Source organism: Theropithecus gelada, chromosome 4, assembly GCF_003255815.1.
Source record: "Theropithecus gelada isolate Dixy chromosome 4, Tgel_1.0, whole genome shotgun sequence".
Taxonomy (NCBI): Eukaryota; Metazoa; Chordata; class Mammalia; order Primates; family Cercopithecidae; genus Theropithecus; species Theropithecus gelada.
The window spans coordinates 32,193,224-32,213,681 of NC_037671.1; the positions used below are offsets into that span (position 1 = coordinate 32,193,224).

Here is a 20,458-nt window from a genome sequence, read left to right on the forward strand (position 1 = left end):
TTCAAAATACACATTCTTGCTCCCATTATGGTGGTGTAAGTACACTCATTCTGTCTTTCCCCCTGAGAAAGTTAAAATTGTCCCTGATTGCACATGATATATTATCATACATAAAAACTATAAAGAATTTATCCAAAAGCTGTTAGAAATAATAAATGAATTCAATAAACTTGCAGGATACAAATCAACATATAAAAATTATTTCCACACACTAACAACAAACTATCCAAAAAAGAAATCAAGAAAGCAACCCCACTTACAATAGCTACAAAAAAAAGAAAAATAACATACTTAGGAATTAACATAGCCAAGGAGGTTAAAGATCGGTATCCAAAAAAAGCTATGCAGCATTGATTAAAGTAATTGAAAAAGACACAAATAATTGGAAAAAATCCTATAAATATATCCTATGACTTTGAAGGATTAATATCATCAAAATTTTCATGCTATTCAAAGTAATCTACAGAGTCAGCATAAGTTCATCAAAATATCGATGGCATGTTTCACAGAAATAGGAAAAAATCCTATAATTCTATGGAACTAAAAAATAACCCAAGTAGCCAAAGCAATCTTGCAAAAAATGAACAGAGCTGCAAGTAATATACTACCTGATTTGAAAATATACTCCAAAGCTAGAGTGATTAAGGCAGCATGGTACTGGCATAAAAACAGACACAAAGACTGATGGAGAAAAATAAAGAACTAAGAAATAAATACATGCATTTACAGTCCATTGATTTTTGACAAAAGTGCCAATAACACACTATGGAGAAAAGACAGTTCCTTCAACAACTAATGTTGGAACAATTGGATATTCACATGCCAGTAGAATGAAATTGGACCCTTATCTCACAGTATATTAAAAAAAAAACTGAAAATGGATTAAAGAAGTTTGGATTAAATGTGTAACCCGAAATTGTAAAAATACTAGAAGAAAATATTGGGGAAAAAGTTCCACGACACTGATCTGGGAAAGACTTTTTGGATATGACCTTGAAAATACTGGCAATAAAACCAAAAAGAGACAATTTGACTACATCAAACAAAAATGCTTTAACACAGTCAAGTGAACAATTAACAGAGTGAAGAGACAACCTTTGTAATCGGCCAAGCACACATCTGTTAAGAGGTTACTATTCAAAATACACATTACAAATAACCCAATTAAAGAAAACAAATAACGTAGTTAAAAAATGATCAAATGACCTTCAAAAGAAGACATGCAAATGGCCAACAGGTATATGAAAAAATACTAAATTAATAGCAGAGAAATGCAAATGAAAACCACAATGAGATATAATCTTATATCTGTTAGAATAATTAATATTAAAAAACAAAAGATAACACATGCTGGCGAGGATGTCAAGAAAACGGAACTCTTCCACACTGTTGGTGGGAATGTGAGTAAGTATAGCCATCATAGAAAAGTAGTATGAAAGTTCTTCAAAAAATTAAAAATAAAACCACCATATGATCAAGGAATCCCATTACTTAGTATATATCCAAGGAAATGAAATCAACGTATCAAAGAAATATCTGCACTCCAATGTCTATTGCAGCACCATTCATAATAGCCAAGGCATGGAATCAACCTAAGTGTTCATCAATGGATGAATGGATAAATAAAATATGGCATATGTGCACAATAGAATACTATTCAATTTTTAAAAAAGCAAATTCTGTCATTTGTGACAACATGGATGAACCTGGAGAACATTATTTTAAGTGAAATAAGCTAGGAACAGAAAGACAAATGCTACATGACCTCACATATATGCAGAATTTTTAAAAGTTGAAGTCGTAGAAATAGAGAATAGAATTGTGGGTACTAGGGGCTGGGAGGGGATGTGGTGGGGAGATGTTGGTAAATGGATACAATATTTCAGTTATATAGGAGAAATAAGTTCAAGAGATCTATTGTACAACGTGGTGACTGTAGTTAATAACGTTTTGTATTCTTGAAAACTGCTAAAAGAATAGATGAGTCTTCTCACCACAAAAAAGTATGTGAGGTATTGCATATGTTGATTAGCTTGGTTTAGCTATTTCACAAGGTATACGTATTTCAAGGCATCATGTTGTACATGATAAATATAATTTTTATTTGCCATCTATAACAATAAACAAATAATAGTGTATGACAGGTAAAAAAAGATTATAAGCAAATTATTTTCTTATATTACAAAGAAAAACAAGCCTTTGATTTAAAACCTCATCAGTTTTTAGCTTCCAAATCCACAGGAGTACCTACCATTTCTGCCTTCATTCCTCTAACTGTGGTGAACTCCTCCGGCTATGCTCAGTATGGTAACTGTTGCTGCTTTCTCAGGTGTATAATGCCAATGACTATTGGCTCCCTTTTCTGTTTCTTTATCCACACTTCGCACAGTTCTGACTGTCCTTCCTTTTCTGTTATGAGAAAACAGGGCTCAAATTGTCTGTGAACCTCTCTAGTGGTATTGAAATGGGAAAAGTTCGCTTGTCCCCCTCGCAGGGCATGCGATGGGGATGTGGCTCGCTTTTTCAGGGCCCCACTGCTCAAACATCCAGGGAAGCTTACAGACAGGCAGGTTGTAGAACTCCGACCCCATGGCAGTGTCTAGGTGTGAATGTTTGCAGCTTCTGAAGCCCCAGTGGGCGTGTGTTACAGGATGCTCTTAGTTTGCTGTCTACAGGTGGCTTGTGTTAGCTCAATTAGACCTTCTACCTTGTCGCAAGGACAGAGGGCTTTCTGTATCTCAGGGTTTCTTGCCTTGGTGTACCGGAAGAATTAGAACACACGTGGGCTTGGAGAATTAGTGTAAAACTTTATTGAGTAGAAGTAGCTCTCAGCTGATGGGGGAGCCAGAAGGGAGATGGTCTTCCCCTGAAGTTGGGCCACTTGGGCCTTGCTCTCCTCTGCTGGGGCCAAACTCCACCTCCTCCCACCAGTTGATGGCCTACCGGCATGCTGGTGCCTATCCATGCGCTCTTCTGCCTGCGTTCTCCTCTCGACATCCTCTCGAGGACCAGCCGCTTGCATCTACTTCCGCCAACGTGCTCCTCTGGACATCTGGACACCTGTGTGTCTGCCTGCTGGGGCCTTGGGTTTTTATAGGCCAAGGATGGGGGCATGGTGGGTCAGGGTGGTCTTTTCAAATGCAACATTTGGGCGAAAAAGCAGGAGTGCCTGTCCTCACCTAGGTCCATGGGGGTGGAGCCCTAGTCAGGCACCACACCTTCCTCTACCCAGCACTTCTCTTCTCCCCTTTTGTATCATTTAAAGGGACCACGTTCTTCCCTTCCCAGCACTCCCTTATCAGTATGCTAGCAGATTGCTTTTGGGATTCACTTCTCTAGGCTTTATTATGTGTGTTTTGCTTCTTTTTGTTTTAACATTTCTTTATTTTCTTTAGTATATTGAAACTGAACAGCCTTAGATTTAACAAAATGCTATATTTATTCAGAGCTGTGAATTAATCATTGGAAGAGCATCAGAAAGTAAAGAAAATGAATGGGATATAAACAGAATGTGAGAATTGCGGTGGTATTGATAAAACAGATGGCAACTGATTTTGATTAAAGGGTTATGAGTTTGAATTAAAACAAAATATGGCGTTATGAGATTTGGTTGAATTTAGAATGGAAGTAAAAGCTGCAGATATACAAAGTGAAAGTCAGTGGTATACAGTTAATATTTAAAGCAAAAAAAAAGTGGAAGAGGTAGACTACATTGAGACAGAAGAGCAAGTTGTCAAAGTATGAGGCTTGGATGTTTCCCACTTTGGAAATATTTGATGAGAAATACGTGTTGACCAAAAATTTTTTTGTCATCTAATAAGCAAATGTGTCAGAAAATTTTGACTTAAAATAATATTTACAACCAACTAAATTACATCATTTATTATCTCTGCTTATTCATCTATTCTGTGAACACAATATCCTGGAATAATATTCTATGGCAAATGAAATAAACTATGGGATGTGAGAAATACCAAAATGTGTACTTCCTACAAGATGTGTGTTAACTGGGAGCATAAAAAGTAGCAAGAAAGCAAAAACTTTCATGCACAAACCCTCTAGGATGTTCAGTGTCATGGTAGTTTTATGGTATGTTTATACATATATTTTAAATTTTATTTTATTTTAGGTTCCGGGATACATGTGCAGACGTACAGGTTTGTTACATAGGTAAATGTGTGCCATGGTGATTTGCTGCACCTAACCACTCATCACCTAGGTATTAAGCCCTGCATGCATTAGCCATTTGTCCTGATGCTCTCCCACCCTCCACCCCCCTGACAGGCCCTGGTGTGTGTTGTTCCCTCCCTGTGTCCATGTGTTCTCACTGTTCTACTCCCACTTATTAGTGAGAACATGCGGGGTTTGGTTTTCTGTTTCTGTTAGTGTGTTGAGGATGATGGCTTCCAGCTTCGTCCATGTCCCTGCAAAGGACGTGATCCCATTCCTTTTTAAGGCTGCATAGTATTCCATGGTATATATGTACTACATTTTATCTGTTCTATCATTGGTGGGCATTTGGATTGATTCCAAGTCTTTGCTCTTGGGAATAGTGCTGCAATAAACATATGTGTGTGTATATCTTTATAATAGAATAATTTATATTCCTTTGGGTATATACCCAGTAATGAGATTGCTGGGTTAAATGGTATTTCTGGTTCTAGATCCTTGAGGAATTGCCACACTGTCTTCCACAATGGTTGAACTAATTAACATTCCCTCCAACAGTGTAAAAGTGTTCCTATTTCTCCACAGCCTCACCAGCATCTATTGTTTCTTGACTTTTTGATAATTGCCCTTCTGACTGGTGTGAGATGGTAGTTCATTGCGGTTTTAATTTGTGTTTCTCTAACGATCAGTGATGTTGAGCTTTTCTTCATAAGTTTGTTGGCTGTGTAAATATCTTCTGAGAAGTGTCTGTTCATATCCTTTGTCCACTTTTTGGTGGGGTTATTTATTTTATTATTGTAAATTTGTTTAAGTTCCTTGTAAATTCTGGATATTAGACCTTTATCAGATGGGTAGATTGCAAAAATTTTCTCCAATTCTTCAGGTTGCCTGTTCACTCTGATGATAGTTTCTTTTGGTGTGCAGAAGCTGTTTAGTTAATTAGATCCCATTTGTCAATTTTAGCTTTTGCTGCAATTACTTTTGACAATTTCATCATAAAATTTTTGCCCTTGCCTATTTCCTGAATGGTATTGCCTAGATTTTCTTCTAGGATTTTTATGGTTTTGGGTTTTACATTTAAGTCTTTAATACATCTTGAGTTAACTTTTGTATAAGGTGTTAGGAACGGGTCCAGTTTCAGTTTGCTGCATATGGCTAGCCCATTTCCCCAGCACCATTTATTAAATAGGGAATCATTTCCCCATTGCTTGTTTTTGTCAGGTTTGTTGAAATTCAGATGGTTGTAGATGTGCTGTCTTATTTCTGATCTATTGGTCTATGTGTCTGCTTTGGTACCAGTACCATGCTGTTTTGGTTACTGTAGCCTTGTATTATAGTTTGAAGTCAGGTGTCTTTATGCTTCCAGCTATGTTCTTTTTGCTTAGGATTGTCTTGGCTATACAGGTTCCTTCTTGGTTCCATATGAGTTTTAAAGTAGCTTTTTAAAAAAATTCTGTGAAGAATGTCAATGGTAGTTTGATGGGAATAGCATCAAATCTGTAAATTACTTTGGGAAGCATGGCTATTTTCACAATATTCATTCTTCATATCCACAAGGATGAAATGTTTTTCCATTTGTTTGTGTCCTCTTCTAATTCCTTGAGAAGTGGTTTGTAGTTCTCTTTGAAGAAGTCCTTCACATCGCTTGTTAGCTGTATTCCTAGGTATTTTATTGTCTTTGTAGCAATTATGAATGGAGGTTCATTCATGATTTGGTTCTCTGCTTGTCTGTTGTTGGTGTATAGGAATGCTTGTGATTTTTGCACATTGATTTTGTATCCTGAGACTTTGCTGAATTTATCAGCTTAAGGAAATTTTGGGCTGAGACAATGGGGTTTTCTAAATATACAATGTCATCTGCAAACAAAGACAATTTGATTTCCTCTCTTTTTATTCAAATACGCTTTATTTCTTTCTCTTGCCTGATTGCCCTGGCCAGAACTTCCAATACGATGTTGAATAGGAGTGGTGAAAGAGGGTTTCCTTGTCTTGTGACAGTTTTCAGAGGGAATGCTTCCAGCTTTTGCCCATTCAGTATGATATTGGCTGTGGGTTTGTCATAAATAGCTCTTATTATTTTGAGATACATTCCATCAATATCTAGTTTATTGAAAGTTTTTAGTATAAAGAGATGTTGAAATTTATTGAAGGCCTTTTCTGCATCTATTGAGATAATCATGTGGTTTTTGTTATTGGTTCTGTTTATGTGATGAATTGCATTTATTGATTTGTTTATGTTGAACCAGTCTTCTTCCCAGGGATGAAGCTGACTTGATCATGGCAGATAAGCTTTTTGATGTGCTGCTGGATTTGGTTTGCCAGTATTTTATTGAGGATTTTCACATTGATGTTCATCAGAGATATTGGCCAGAAGTTTTCTTATTTTGTTCTGTCTCTGTCAGGTTTTAGTATCAGGATGATGCTGGGCTCATAAAATTAGTTAGGGAGAAGTCCCTCCTTTTGAATTGTTTGAAATAGTTCCAGAAACAGTGGTACCAGCTCCTTTTTGTACCTCTGGTGGAATTTGACTGTGAGTCCATCTGGTGCTGGGCTTTTTTGCTTGTTAGGCTATTTATTACTGCTTCAATTTTAGAACTTGTTATTGGTCTATTCAAGGATTTGACTTCTTCCTGGTTTAGTCTTGGAAGGGTGTATGTGTCCAGGAATTTATTCATTTCTTCTAGATTTTCTAGTTTATTTGCATAGAAATGTTTATAGTATTCTCTAATGGTAGTTTGTATTTCTGTGTGGTCAGTGGTGATATGCCCTTTATCATTTATATTGTGTCTATTTGATTCTTCTCTTTTTTTCTTCTTTATTAGTCTAGCTACCAGTCTATCTATTTTATTAATGTCTTCAAAAAAGAAACAACTTCTGGATTTATTGATTTGGTGAAGCATTTTTTTGTGTCTCTCTCTTCTTCAGTTCTTTTCCCATGTTAGCTATTTCTTGTTTTCTGCTAGCTTTTGGATTTATTTGCCCTTGCTTCTCTAGTTCTTTTAGTTGTGATGTTAGGGTATCAATTTGAGTTCTGTCTAGTGCTACAAATTTCCCTCTTAACATTGCTTTAGCTGCATCCCAAAGATTCTGGTATGAAGTCTCTTTGTTCTTATTGGTTTCAAGAACGGTTTAGTTTCTGCCTTAATTTCATTATTTACCTGGGACTCAGTCAGGAGCAGGTTGTTCAACTTCCATGTCGTTGGTTTTGAGTGAGTTTCTTAATCCTGAATTCTAATTTGATTGAACTGTGGTCTGAGAGACTGTTATGATTTTCAGTTCTTTTGCATTTGCTGAGGCGTGCTTTACTTCCAATCATGTGATCGATTTTAGAGTAAATGCCACATGGCACTGAGATGAACGTATATTCTGTTGTTTCAGGCTGGAGGGGCTTGTAGATATCTATTAGATTCACTTGATCCCGAGCCAAGTTCAAGTCCTGAATATACTTGTTAATTTTCTGTCTCAATGATCTGTCTAATGTTGAGAATGGGGTGTTAAAGTCTCTTACTATTATTGTGTGGAAGTCTACATCTCTTTGCAGCTCCCTAAGAACTTACTTCTTGAATCTGGATGCTCCTGTATTGTATGCATATACATTTAGGATAGTTAGCTCTCCTTGTTGAATTGACCCCTTTACTATTATGTTATCCCCTCCTTTGTGTGTTTTTTTAATCTTTTTTGGTTTAAAGTCTGTTTTGTCAGAGACTAGGATTACAATCCTTACTTTTCTCTACTTTTCATTTCCTTGCTAAATTTTTTCCATTCCTTTATTTTGAGCCTATGTATGTCCTGGCACACGTCAAGGATGTCTTGAATATAGCACATTGATGGGTCTTGACTCTATCCAATTGACCAGTCTGTGTCTTTTAATTGGGGCATTTAGCCCGTTTACATTTAAGGTTAATATTGTTATATGTGAATTTGATCCTGTCATCATGATGCTAGCTGGTTGTTTTGCACGTGAGTTGATGCAGTTTCTTTATAGTGTCATTGGTCCTTGTATTTCAGTATGTTTTTGCAGTGGCTGGCACTGGTTCTTCCTTTCTGCCCCCACTGCATGTTCATATATTTATTCAACAGTATTTAACACCTACTATAGGCCAGGAATTATTCTATTCTTGGCCCTAAAGATAAAGAGGTGAATAGGATACGTAATTGTGATAATAATAACTTTTGATAACTGCTATGAAATGAAAGACAGAGTGGAGTTATCGAGAGTTATTGAGTGGGGGAGTGGTGAGAAGTTGTAATTTTAAATAGATTCATTAAGTAACTCTCACTACCACCACCACCACCACCACCATTTCAGGCAGTACTATGTGATTTAAGAAGGAATAGAAAACATTAGGTGGAATGATGGAGGAGAAAGTAGATTTTGAATTGAACTATAAAGAATGAAGAGAACTTTGAACAAATAAGGGAGGAGATATGAATTCCAAATTAAGGGAATCGTCATAATAGTGGTATGTAGTCAGGAAAGATCAAGCCGTACCTGGGGAAGAATCATTTAGGGTTCCTGCAGGAGATGAGGTTACAAGATAGATAGTACTTAGATTTTATAGACAGTGGTTACAAATATATTTAGTTAAATGAAGAGTATGCCAGTAAGTCAGTGGAGTCTATTAAAAGAAAAACAGTGCAAGAGACTGTACATAACACCATGTTAGGAAAGTTAACTCAGAAATGATGTGCAGGGTACATTAAACATGATAGGAATGGAGACAAGGCACTCCACTAGAACACTATGACAACATTACACAAAAGGGGGGCTGGGGAGTCAAGACTTAATCAAGGGAGGCATCAGTAGGTATGGAAGAAAAAGAAGGTGGTCCTGAGAGAATAGTGAAGAAGGACACTAGAGTTCTTGTTTCTGCCTGATCTATAAGCCTTTTTCTATCTCTCTTTCAATCTCGTAGGCTCTTACATTGTATGTTATTTATTTTCCCTTCTTGGTATCTGTGAGTCTCTTTATCTTTTAAATTTTCTCTCTTCCTTCCTTCTTCTATTTCTTCCTTCTATTTCTTCTCTTCACTTAGTCTTCCTTCCCATTTATCTTGACTTCATAAGTGTCCTTTACATAGTAATTACACATAGAAAATAGTAATTTCTTATTTTTACTTTTAACACTAGTAATTTCTACTTTTTTTTATAACTTTAGTCATTATATAACTAAGACTTTTTATTCCCCATGAAAAAAACCCTTGTTTCTTTCTGCATATTTTATCTGATTCTGTTTTCTAAATTGTTAGGGAAAAAATTTCCTAAATTTAAGATACTCTATAAAATAGTAATGTTTTGGGGACTTAGTTTTAGAAACATCCCTCAGGACATTCTGCCTTTTGAATAGAATAAAGAATGTATGTCAACTGGGATTGAAAATTATGACTGTCTTCATTCCAACGTGAAGACAAATTGGCCTTGGCCCCTGCAGCAGGTGATGAAATTAGAATTAGCTACCAACAGATCTAGAGGTAAAACATCACTTCACCGTGATTACATTTCTTAATCTATTGGTGATGATGTTTGATTAAGAAGGGCCTACTAAAGAAAGAAAGGTCAAAAACATGGCTTAAGTAGTAAGAACAGAAAAATATGACATACATATGAGGAATGTGAAGAAAAATATTTTACATTATTTAATATACAGAAAGCAATATGAAAAAGGAGGAAAATTTTCAAGTGATGAAGTCCATTAAACAAATATCTCATGAAAGAGGGGCACTATCTTTGAATGCGAGATTCAGGAATGGAAAAATAAATAAAAAGATAATATCTAAAGAGAACAACATTGATATCTCTCATAGAACTAAGTAAAGCTCAAGAATAAGTACACTTAGACTGAAGTGTGCCAACTCTTCAATATCTGTCCCAACATTGCAATTATCTTTTAAACTTTCACTAAAAACAGCTGACTGACAAAAAAGTTAATTTTGTAGTATAAGATTATTCAACCTATGAGGTTCAATAAGTGAGTTTACTATCCAAAGAGGAAATTGGTGGCTGCCACTTGCTCCCTATGGTTTTGACAGCTTCTTTGATGTCCTTATTCTTCAATGTGTAAATTATAGGGTTTAGCATGGGGGTAACAACACTGTACAAAACTGAAATCAACCTATCTTTCTTTAATGAGTAAGTTGAGATGGGCCGTACGTACGTAAAGATGGCACTGCCATAAAAGAGAAAGACAATGGCCAGGTGGGAGGCACACGTAGAAAAGGCTTTTCGTCTTCCCTCTGAGGAGTGGATCCTGAAGATGGTGGAGATTATGCAAATGTAGGAAAGTACGATACAAAGGAAAGGAGTCCAACCAATGAAGACCCCAATGGATAGCAGTGCCAACTCATTGACAGAAGTGTTTCCACAAGACAAGAGCAGCAAAGGTGGGATGTCACAGAAGAAGTAATTAATCTGATTGTTGCCACAGAAGGGCAGGCGGAATGTCAACACTGTATGCACCACTGAGTTAAGAAAACCAGCAGCCCAGCATGAGGCTGCTAATTGATTGTATACAACTTTGTTCATAATAACTGAATACCTTAAAGGATTGCAGATTGCAATGTAACGATCATATGCCATTGCTGCCAGTAGGAGACACTCTGATCCCACAGAGAAAACAAATGCAAAAAGTTGAACCACACACCCCGCATAAGAAATGCTTTTTTTCTTTGAGAGGAGGTGCACCATCATCTGGGGGACATTGCTGGTGGTGTAGCAGATGTCAATAAAGGCCAAGTTCCCTAGAAAGTAATACATAGGTGTAGGCAGGTGTGGATCAGTCACGGTTATCAAAATAATTAATATATTTCCTCCCAAAGTACAGAAATAAGTCAGAAAGAAGATGGTGAATAGTAAAAACTGCAATTCATTTGGGTTGGAGAATCCCAAGATGATGAATTCAGTTAGAGCTGTTTGATTCTTTCTTTCCATGATGTTGCCTGGTTTCCTTTCGGGAATTGGGCGAAGACCAGATTATAAAAATGAATCATATGTTGCAATAGCAGTGACCTGAAAAATAAGGGGAAAAAACTGTTACAATAAAAGCAATCACCATTTATATCAAACCAGAGAAACAGCATTCTTTTGCAAACCATAGCATGTACTTACCATGCAACACAGATATAAATATATCCAATGTTTCACCTGCAGATCAAACCTTTGTAAAATATACAACACTGGAAGTTTTAAATTAGAGTACAAAAGGACACCATTTGTCCTAGAGTTCTGTTAATAACGGCTGGGTCATGCTTACCAGCATTTGCTTGGGGATGTGTGAACTTGTGCTGTAGAATGTAGTTTATAGAAGAATCTCTGATATTCATTTGCTTCTTTGAAGCCATCCCTGCTCCCCTTTTTCATACTTCACGTGCATATTAATTTTGTTTTGTATTCTTTTCTGATTAAAATTAATGTATTTGTTTTAGAATATTTGGGAAAAATATAGAAAAGAAAATTTAAAACATTAAAAATCTTTAGTAGTCACCAGAGAAAACCTCTATTAATGATTTGGTGTATGTTCTTCGGATCCATTTTTCATACAGAAATGTTGAATAGAGGATCAAAAGTACCTATTTTAACCTGATTTTTCCTTCATTTCCCATGGCAATAAGTATTATGCTAAAACATGATCTTTGAGTTGTATTCAAGCACTTGTGTGAATATAGCAAAGTTTTTCTATATCCCACCCTTATTAATGAATATTTATATTATTTTATTTGTTAATTTTTGATATGATAAATTTCAATAAGAAGCATATTGAATTAGATTCCCTGAATTTGGAGTAAGGTTATCTGTATTTTAATAAAATTTCCAAGAGACTCATCCTAATGAATTAGAAACCTATTGCTATAGATCATCAATCTAGAAAATTCAAGAACTATTTGGCAGGTGCAGGAATTAGTGTCTGTTTCAACAAATCATTGTTAAGTGCTTCATATAGAAGGACACTGATAATCTCTGAGCACTTCCCACACAGCATCTCATTTAGTCTTTACATAAATCCTTTAAGATAAGTAATATTTATCATTCCTATTCTCTGAATGAGAACACCAGGTCTCAGCAAGATAAATGTCTGGCAGATGTTATGCAGCTAGCAGGTAAAAAAATGTAGCTTTATCACTCCCAAAGCTAATATACTTTCAATTGAGTGGCTAAAAATTTAATTTCCATTAACTTATGACAACATAATGCTCTTAAAAAATGCTTCTTTTGTTTTGAATATAACCTAGGTTTATACAACTGAATTATTTTAACTGGTTACAAATTGTTATGACTTCTGTTTCTGACTGTTAATGGCAATGTGCTATGCCTACAGTGTTTTGATGGTTAAATCCAATTGTTTCTAAATATCTGGTTTTTATTTGAATGTGTTTATTTGAACAATCAATTTCTAGTGTAGTTGTTTATTTCCTGGACCAGCTATAGATCAATTTAAATACTCATGTTTGTGTTATTAAAAGATACTGTCTAGAGTTTAGTTTAAATTGGTTAATAAAAATGTTTAATACAATTAAAACAGTTGTAGGGAGAATCCCCTAATTTAAAATGCTCAAGGTCTAATTCAAGTGAAAAAACTTAATCTGCAGTTTGATATTTGAAGCAAATTATAAAAACTTAGATAAATAAAATATAATAAAAATTTTTAAATGAAGATAATTGTTGTATATTCATTCAAACTATATACTTTATTGATTGCCCTCACCTATATACAAATATGCATTTCAATGTCAAGTTTGAAAGATGGGTTAATTGTGCTTTTGTTGTAATTGCTGTCTTCTTTCCTTGTGAACTACGGTGGGTGTTTTTAATGAAGGGCGAGGATAAGTTGAAAAAATTCACACAATATAGTATTTCACATCACCACAATCGAATAAATTCACTAGTACAATTTTCATTCCATCTACAGAAGAACTCTCAAATTGTATTCTCAAATCCATCTTTTTCCCTATTCCAAATCTCTATCTTCCCTTTCATCTATTTTAACCTTTCCTTCCACTTCTGAGGAGGAATTAACCCTTCTACTCATTTTATTCACCAAATATATTTTAAGGCAAGACTGTGGAAAAAAGGGAACTGGCACAGTGTTAATGGAAATGTAAATTAATAGAGCCATTTTGGAAAACAGTGCAGCTTCTTCAAAAAACTAAAAATGCAACTACTATGTGATCCAGCAATTCCACTTCTGGATATATATACAAAGGAATTGAAATCAGTATCTTAAAAAGGTATCTGCACTCCCATGGTCTTTGCAGCATTATTTGCAGTAGCCATGGAAACAACCTAAATCTTCATCAGTAGATGAATGAATAAAGAAAATATGTTATATATACCTGGTGGAATACTATGCAGCCTTTAAAAAAAGAAAATCCTGTCATTTCTGACGTGGATGAACGTGGAGGACATTATACTGAGTGAAATAAGCCAGGCACAGAAAGACAAATACTGCATGATCTCCCTTATATGTGGAATCTAAAAAGATCAAATCTGTAGAGGTAGAGAGTAGAATGGTGGTTACCAGAGGCTGAGGTAGGGGTGGACAGGGGCGGACTGGTCAAAGGGTACCAAGTTTCAGTTAGGAGGAATAAGTTCTAGTGATTTATTGCACAGCATGGTGACTACAGTTAAAATGTATTGTATATTCCAAAATTGCTAATGGAGTGGATTTTAAATATTTTCCCCACAAAGTAATGATAAGTATGTGAGGTGGTGGCAAACATACTATTCAGCCTGCTGTAATCATTCCACAATATATACATGCATTATAACATCACATTACATGTATACTGCAAACAAGAGTGGTGACAATTTGGTTGGATAAAAATGGAGGCATTTGAGAGATATTAGAATATATAGTGTTACAATTTTGGTATAAAGTGACGAAGAAGGATAAATTAGGGATTGTAGTCATAACCAACATATATTAAATATTTATTATAAAATAACCATTCAACAATCATTATATCACCCAGTTCACACACCCACACACACCAAATACACACAAACCCACACACAATGAAAGAGACATATCATGCGCATATTACAAGTAAAAAATTTTAAAGTAAGTTTCAGAGAGATTAAATAATTTGTCTAAAGTTACTCAGACTTGCAATGGTGATATTGGGTTTTACATTTCACTTTGTGGCCTAAACGAGTTCACTGTGTTCACTGTGTTTATCTAGATTCCTGGATTGAACAAGCAGATGGCTGGGGGTGTCATCCTCTGAAATGAAAGCGGGAAATTGGCACTTGGTGGCGAATCTGGCAAGATGGCCCAATAGGAAGAATTCTGCTCTGCAGCTCCCAGTGAGACCAATGCAGAAGGCGGGTGATTTCTGTATTTCCAACTGAGGTACCAGTTTGGCACATGGTTAGGAAGCAGGTGCAGTCCATGGAGGGCAGGCAGAAGCATGGTGGGGCATTGCCTCACTCGGGAAGTGCAAGGAGCTTCACCAGCCAAGGGAAGCTGTGAGGGACTATCTATTCAGCCTAGATACTACACCTTTCCCACAGTTTTTGCAATCTGCAGACCAGGAGAGTCCCCATGTGCCTACACCACCAGGGACCTGGGTTTCAAGCACAAAACTGGGTGGCTGTTTGGGCAGATACTGAGCCAGCTGCAGGAGTTTTATTTCATACCCTAGTGGCACCTGTAACATCAACAGACAGAACTGTTCACTCCCATGGAAAGGCAGCTGAAGCCAAGTGGTCTCACTCAGCCAGTCCCACTCCCATGGAGCCCAGCAAGCTAAGAATCACTGGCTTAAAATTCTCACTGCCAGTACGGCAGTCTGAAGTTGACCTTGATGATCGAGCGTGTTTGGGGCGGGGCATCCACCATTACTGAGGTTTGAGTAGGCAGTTTTCCCCTGACAGTGCTAAGGAGGCCTGGAAGTTTGGACTGGGTGGAACTCAACACCACATGGCAAAGTGGCTGTGGCCAGACTGCTTCTTTAAATTCCTCCTCACTGGGGAGGGCATCTCTGAAAGAAAGGCAGCAGTCCCAGTCAAGGGCTTATAGATAAAACTCCTATCTTCCTGGGACAGAGTACCTGGGGAAAGGAGCGGCTGTGTGCACAGCTTCATTGGACTTAAACATTCCTGCCTGCCGGCTCTGAAAAGAGCAGTGGATCCTGACAAGGAGGTTTCTCCCAGCACAGCACTCAAGCTCTGCTGAGGGACAGACTGCCTCCGCAAGTGAATCCCTGACCCCAGTGCCTACTGACTGAGAGAGACTTCCCAACAGGGGTTGACAGACATCTCATAGAGGAGAGCTCCAGCTGGCACTGGGCTGGTGCCCCTTTGGGATGAAGCTTCCAGAGGAAGAAGCAGGCAGTAATAGTTACTGTTCTGCAGCCTCCACTGGTGATACTCAGGCAAATAGGGTTTGGAGTGGACCTCCAGCAAACTGCAGCAGACCTGCGGAAGAGGAGCCTGACTGGTAGAAGAAAAACTATTAAACAGAAAGCAATAACATCAACATCAACAAAAAGGACCCCCACACAAAATCCCACCCAAAGGTCATCAACCTCAAAGATCAAAGGTAGATAAATCCATGAAGATGAGGAAAAACCAGCACAAAAATGCTGAAAATTCCAAAAACATCCTTCTGAAGAAGAATGCCTTTTCTCCAAATGATCGCAACTCCTCTCTAGCAAGGGCACAAAACTGGGCAGAGAATGAGTTTGATGAATTAATAGAAGTAGGCTTCCGATGGTGAGTAACAACAAGCTCCACTGAGCTAAAGGAGCATGTTCTAACCTAATGCAATGAAGCTAAGAACATTGACAAAAGATTACAGGAACTGCTAACTAGAAGTTTAGAGAAAAACATAAGTGACCTGATGGAGCTGAAAAACACAGCATGAGAACTTCATGAAGCATACACAAGTATCAATAGCCAAATTGATCAAGCAGAAGAAAGGATGTCAGAGATTGAAGATCAACTTACTAAACTAAGGTGTAAAGACAATATTAGAGAAAAAAGAGGGAAAAGGAAGGAAAAAATCTCCAAGAAATATGGGACTATGTGAAAAGACCAAACCTATGATTGAGTGGTGTACCTGAAAGTAACACGGAGAATGGAACCAAGTTGGAAAACACACTTCAAAATATTATCCAGGAGAATTTCCCCAACCCAGCAAGACAGGTCAACATCCAAATTCATGAAATACAGAGAATACCACTAAGATACTGCTCGAGAAGGGCAACCCCAAGACATATAATCATCAGATTATCCAAGGTTGAAATGAAAGAAAAAATGTTAAGGGGAGCCAGAGAGAAAGGTTGGGTTACCTACAAAGAGAAGCCCATCAGACTAACAGTGGATCTCTCTGCAGAAAACCCACAAGCCAGAAGAGAGTGGGGGCCAATATTCAACTGTTTTTTAAAAAGAATTTTCAACTCAGAATTTCGCATACAGCCAAAGTAAGCTTCATAAGTGAAGGAGAAATAAAATCTTTACAGACAAGCAAATGCTGAGGGATTATGTCACCACCAGGCCTGCCTTACAAGAGTTCCTGAAGGAAGCACTAAACATGGAAAGGAAAAACTAGTACCAGCTACTGCAAAAACACAACATAATATAAAGGCCAAAGACACTATGAAGAAACTGCATCAACTAATGTTCAAAGTAACCAACTAGCATCATGATGAATGGATCAAATTCACACATAAAAAATATTAACCTTAAATGTAAATGGGCTAAATGTCCCAATTAAAAGACAGAGACCGGCAAATTGAATAAAGTGTTGAGACCCATTGGTGTGCTGTATTCAGGAGACCCATCTCATGTGCAAGTACACACATAGGCTCAAAACAAAGGGATGGAGAAATATTTACCAAGCAAATGGAAAAAAAAAAAGAAGGGGTTGCAATTCTAGTCTCTGATAAAACAGAATTTAAACCAACAGAGATCAAAAAAGACAAAGAAAGGCATTATACACAATGGTAAAGGGATCAATACAACAAGAAGAGCTAACTATGCTAAATACACATGCAGCCAATACAGGAGCACCCAGATTCATAAAACAGGTTCTTACAGACCTACAAAGAGACTTAGATTTCACACAATAATAATGGAAGATTTTAATACTTCACTGTCAATATTAGACAGATCAATGAGACAGAAAATTATCAAGGATATTCAGGACTTGAATTCAGCTCTGGACCAAGCAGACCTAATAGACATTTACAGAACTCTCCACCCCAAATCAACAGATATACATTCTTCTCAGCAGCACATAGCAATTATTCTAAAATCGACCACAAAATTGGAAGTAAAACACTCCTCAGCAAATGCAAAACAATGGAAATCAAAACAGTCTCTCAGACCACAGTGCAATCAAATCAGAACTCAGGATTAAGAAACTCAAAACCTCACAACTACATGAAACCTCACAATTACATGAACAACCTGCTCCTGAATGACTACTGGTTAAATAATAAAATTAAGGGAGGAATAATGAAGTTCTTTGAAACCAATGAGAACAAAGAGACAATGTACCACAATCTCAGGAACACAGCTAAAGCAGTGTTAAAAGAAAAATTTATAGCACTAAATGCCCACGTCAGAAAGCAGGAAAGATCTAAAATCGATCCCCTAACATCACAATTAAAAGAACTAAAGAAGCAAGAGCAAACAAATTCAAAACCTAGCAGAAGACAAGAAATAACTAAGATCAGAGCAGAACTGAAGGAGATAGAGACACAAAAAGCCCTTCAAAACATCAATGAATGCAGGAGCTGGTTATTTGAAAAGATGAACAAAACAGATAGACTGCTAGCAAGACTAGTAAAGAAGAAAAGAGAAGAATCAAATAGACACAATAAAAAATGATAAAGGAGTTATCACCACTGACCTACAGTAATAGAAACTACCATCAGAGAATACTTTAAACACCTCTATGCACATAAACTAGAAAATCTAGAAGAAATGGATAAATTCCTGGACACATACACCCTTCCAAGGGTAAACCAGGAAGAAGTTGAATCCCTGAATAGACCAATAACAAGTACTGAAATTGAGGCAGTGATTAATATCCTAAAAAACAAAAAATCTCCAGGACCTAATGGATTCACGGCTGAATTCTACCAGAGGTACAAAGAGGAGCTGGTACCATTCCTTTTGAAACTATTCCAAACAATAATAAAGAGGGACTCCTCCCTAGCTCATTTTATGAGGCCAGCATCATCCTGATTCCATAACCTGGCAAAGACACAACAAAAAAAGAAAATTTCAGGCCAGTATCCCTAATGAACATCGATGCAAAAATGCTCAATAAACCACTGGCAAACCAAATCCAACAGCACATCAAAAATCTTATCCACTACAATCAAGTCAGCTTCATCCCTGGGACGAAAGGCTGGTTCAACATACGCAAATCAATAAACGTAATCCATCACATAAACAGAACCAATGAGAAAAACCACATGATTATCTCAATAGATGCAGAAAAGGCCTTTGATAAAATTCAATATCCCTTCATGCTAAAAACTCTCAATAAACTAAGTACTGATGGAACACACACATATATATGACCTATTCACAACAAACCCATAGCCAATATCATAGTAAATGGAATTACTTTCTCCCAGGGATCTCCTGATGCTTTTGTTTTGTTACCCAAGTCCTTTATGTTCTATGATCATTGCTCTTTACTTCAAAATATGCCTTTCCCATGTCCCTATTTGTGGGGAAGCTGTTGCGGTAAAAAGACTAAACAAAATAACTTAAACAATAATGTATTACTCCTCTAAGGTTATTTGCCTTGAAATAAGAATTTTCTTTTTCAGAATAGCCTCTTAATTTTAGTCATTTTTATCCACTCAGCCTGTATGTTTTTCTTCATGCTTTCATTTCTATCTGCTAATCTACATATTTTTAAAGCTCAGCTTAAATGCCTCTTTTCTCTTCAACTGAAATGGTTCTGTCCCTTCCTGGAAAACCTATAGGCCTTTGTTTCAATCTTAACTATGATGCATAACACACAACATACTTGTGTGACTTATATCACCTATTTGTCCATCATCTCTTATGGTGCATATTCTGTCTTACTCATCTATTTCTTAATGAATTATTAAGTAGCTGGGGACACAGTGGTCTAACATTCAGTAATGGATTACTACTGTTGGAATATAAAGCATTATAGCAAAATTTTCCAAGAAAACAATGGTATTTCCTCCCTTTTTTACATACTTATTATGATGTAGGACTTGGGAAAACATGTTCAGACTTTACATATTATTTTGATTCTTATACCATTCATATTAGTTAGAGATGAGGAGTCTGTAATTTATGGAGGATTACTTATAAGATCACATAGTTAACAAGTAGTGAACTAAGAGTAGAAAAAATTTCTTCTATTTCCGAATCTAGAACAACATCCTGCAGCTGGTACTCAAATTGTGCTGCATGGGTCATGGTTGCCTCTCATAGGCATAGATTGGCCCTGGCACAGAATAGAATGTACCACATGAAGCACAAGTATTTCACACAGAGTTATAGGAAAATTACTCCTTTTCCGAGCAGCCATGGTCTTGACTCCTTACGAAAGAACCAAAACTTGATATAATACAAAGACAACTGAGAAAATGTTTTCAGAATTTCACATCATAGTAAAGAGCTTAAGAATGGCCTGTAAGAACTCACAAGGAAAGGCCCCCAGAAAATTCATGAGAATGTGTGCCCTCCAAGCTCTCAGTCTTGACTCTTTCACTTCCTTCTAGGGGACCCACTAGCTCTTCATTAAAGAGTGTTCTCGAAAAAGAGGCCTTAGAAATTCAGAATCTTAAAATTTCAAATTTCCTCAAAATATACTATCCAATTCCTTATAAAAACTGAAATCACATAGCAAACATGTGAAATCAATGTGGCAAAAGCTCAATCAATAATAGCTAGCATGCAAGGATATTAGATCTACATGAAAGATTGCTTCTTGTGAGAAAGTCACACAAAGTGTGTTCCTGATACTATTCTCTGCAATCCAGTGGCATTTTAGTCTCTTTTTGTAGAATAAATGCACTGTCCTTTATTTAATAAAGAATCAGCAAACCAGCAGAAGGCTATTCTGAATGATATAAAAATTACCCAAAATGAAAGAAGCTTCCTGATTCACATACTCAATAGGTTGAGTGTCACCCAAAGCATGGGACAGACAATTTTATTATTCCCTCCTTTGGAACTCCTCAGGTCATTACACTTCCATCTCCTACACACTTAGTCTCACATCCAAAAAGCAAGACACAGAAAAGTGTATCTCTAAGAGCAATAAGGCTATAGTTAAGCAATTAAAAAT

The 20,458-nt window shown here is 36.7% G+C and overlaps 1 protein-coding gene across 1 annotated transcript; it reads right to left on the minus strand.

The window, feature by feature from the left end:
- Positions 1 to 10,131: 10,131 nt before the first annotated feature.
- LOC112623372 (olfactory receptor 5V1) lies at positions 10,132 to 11,169 on the minus strand. Its single transcript, XM_025383765.1, has one exon. The coding sequence runs from the start codon at positions 11,095 to 11,097 to the stop codon at positions 10,132 to 10,134; it is 966 nt and encodes a 321-aa protein (XP_025239550.1). The 5' UTR covers positions 11,098 to 11,169.
- Between the last annotated feature and the right edge of the window lie 9,289 nt (positions 11,170 to 20,458).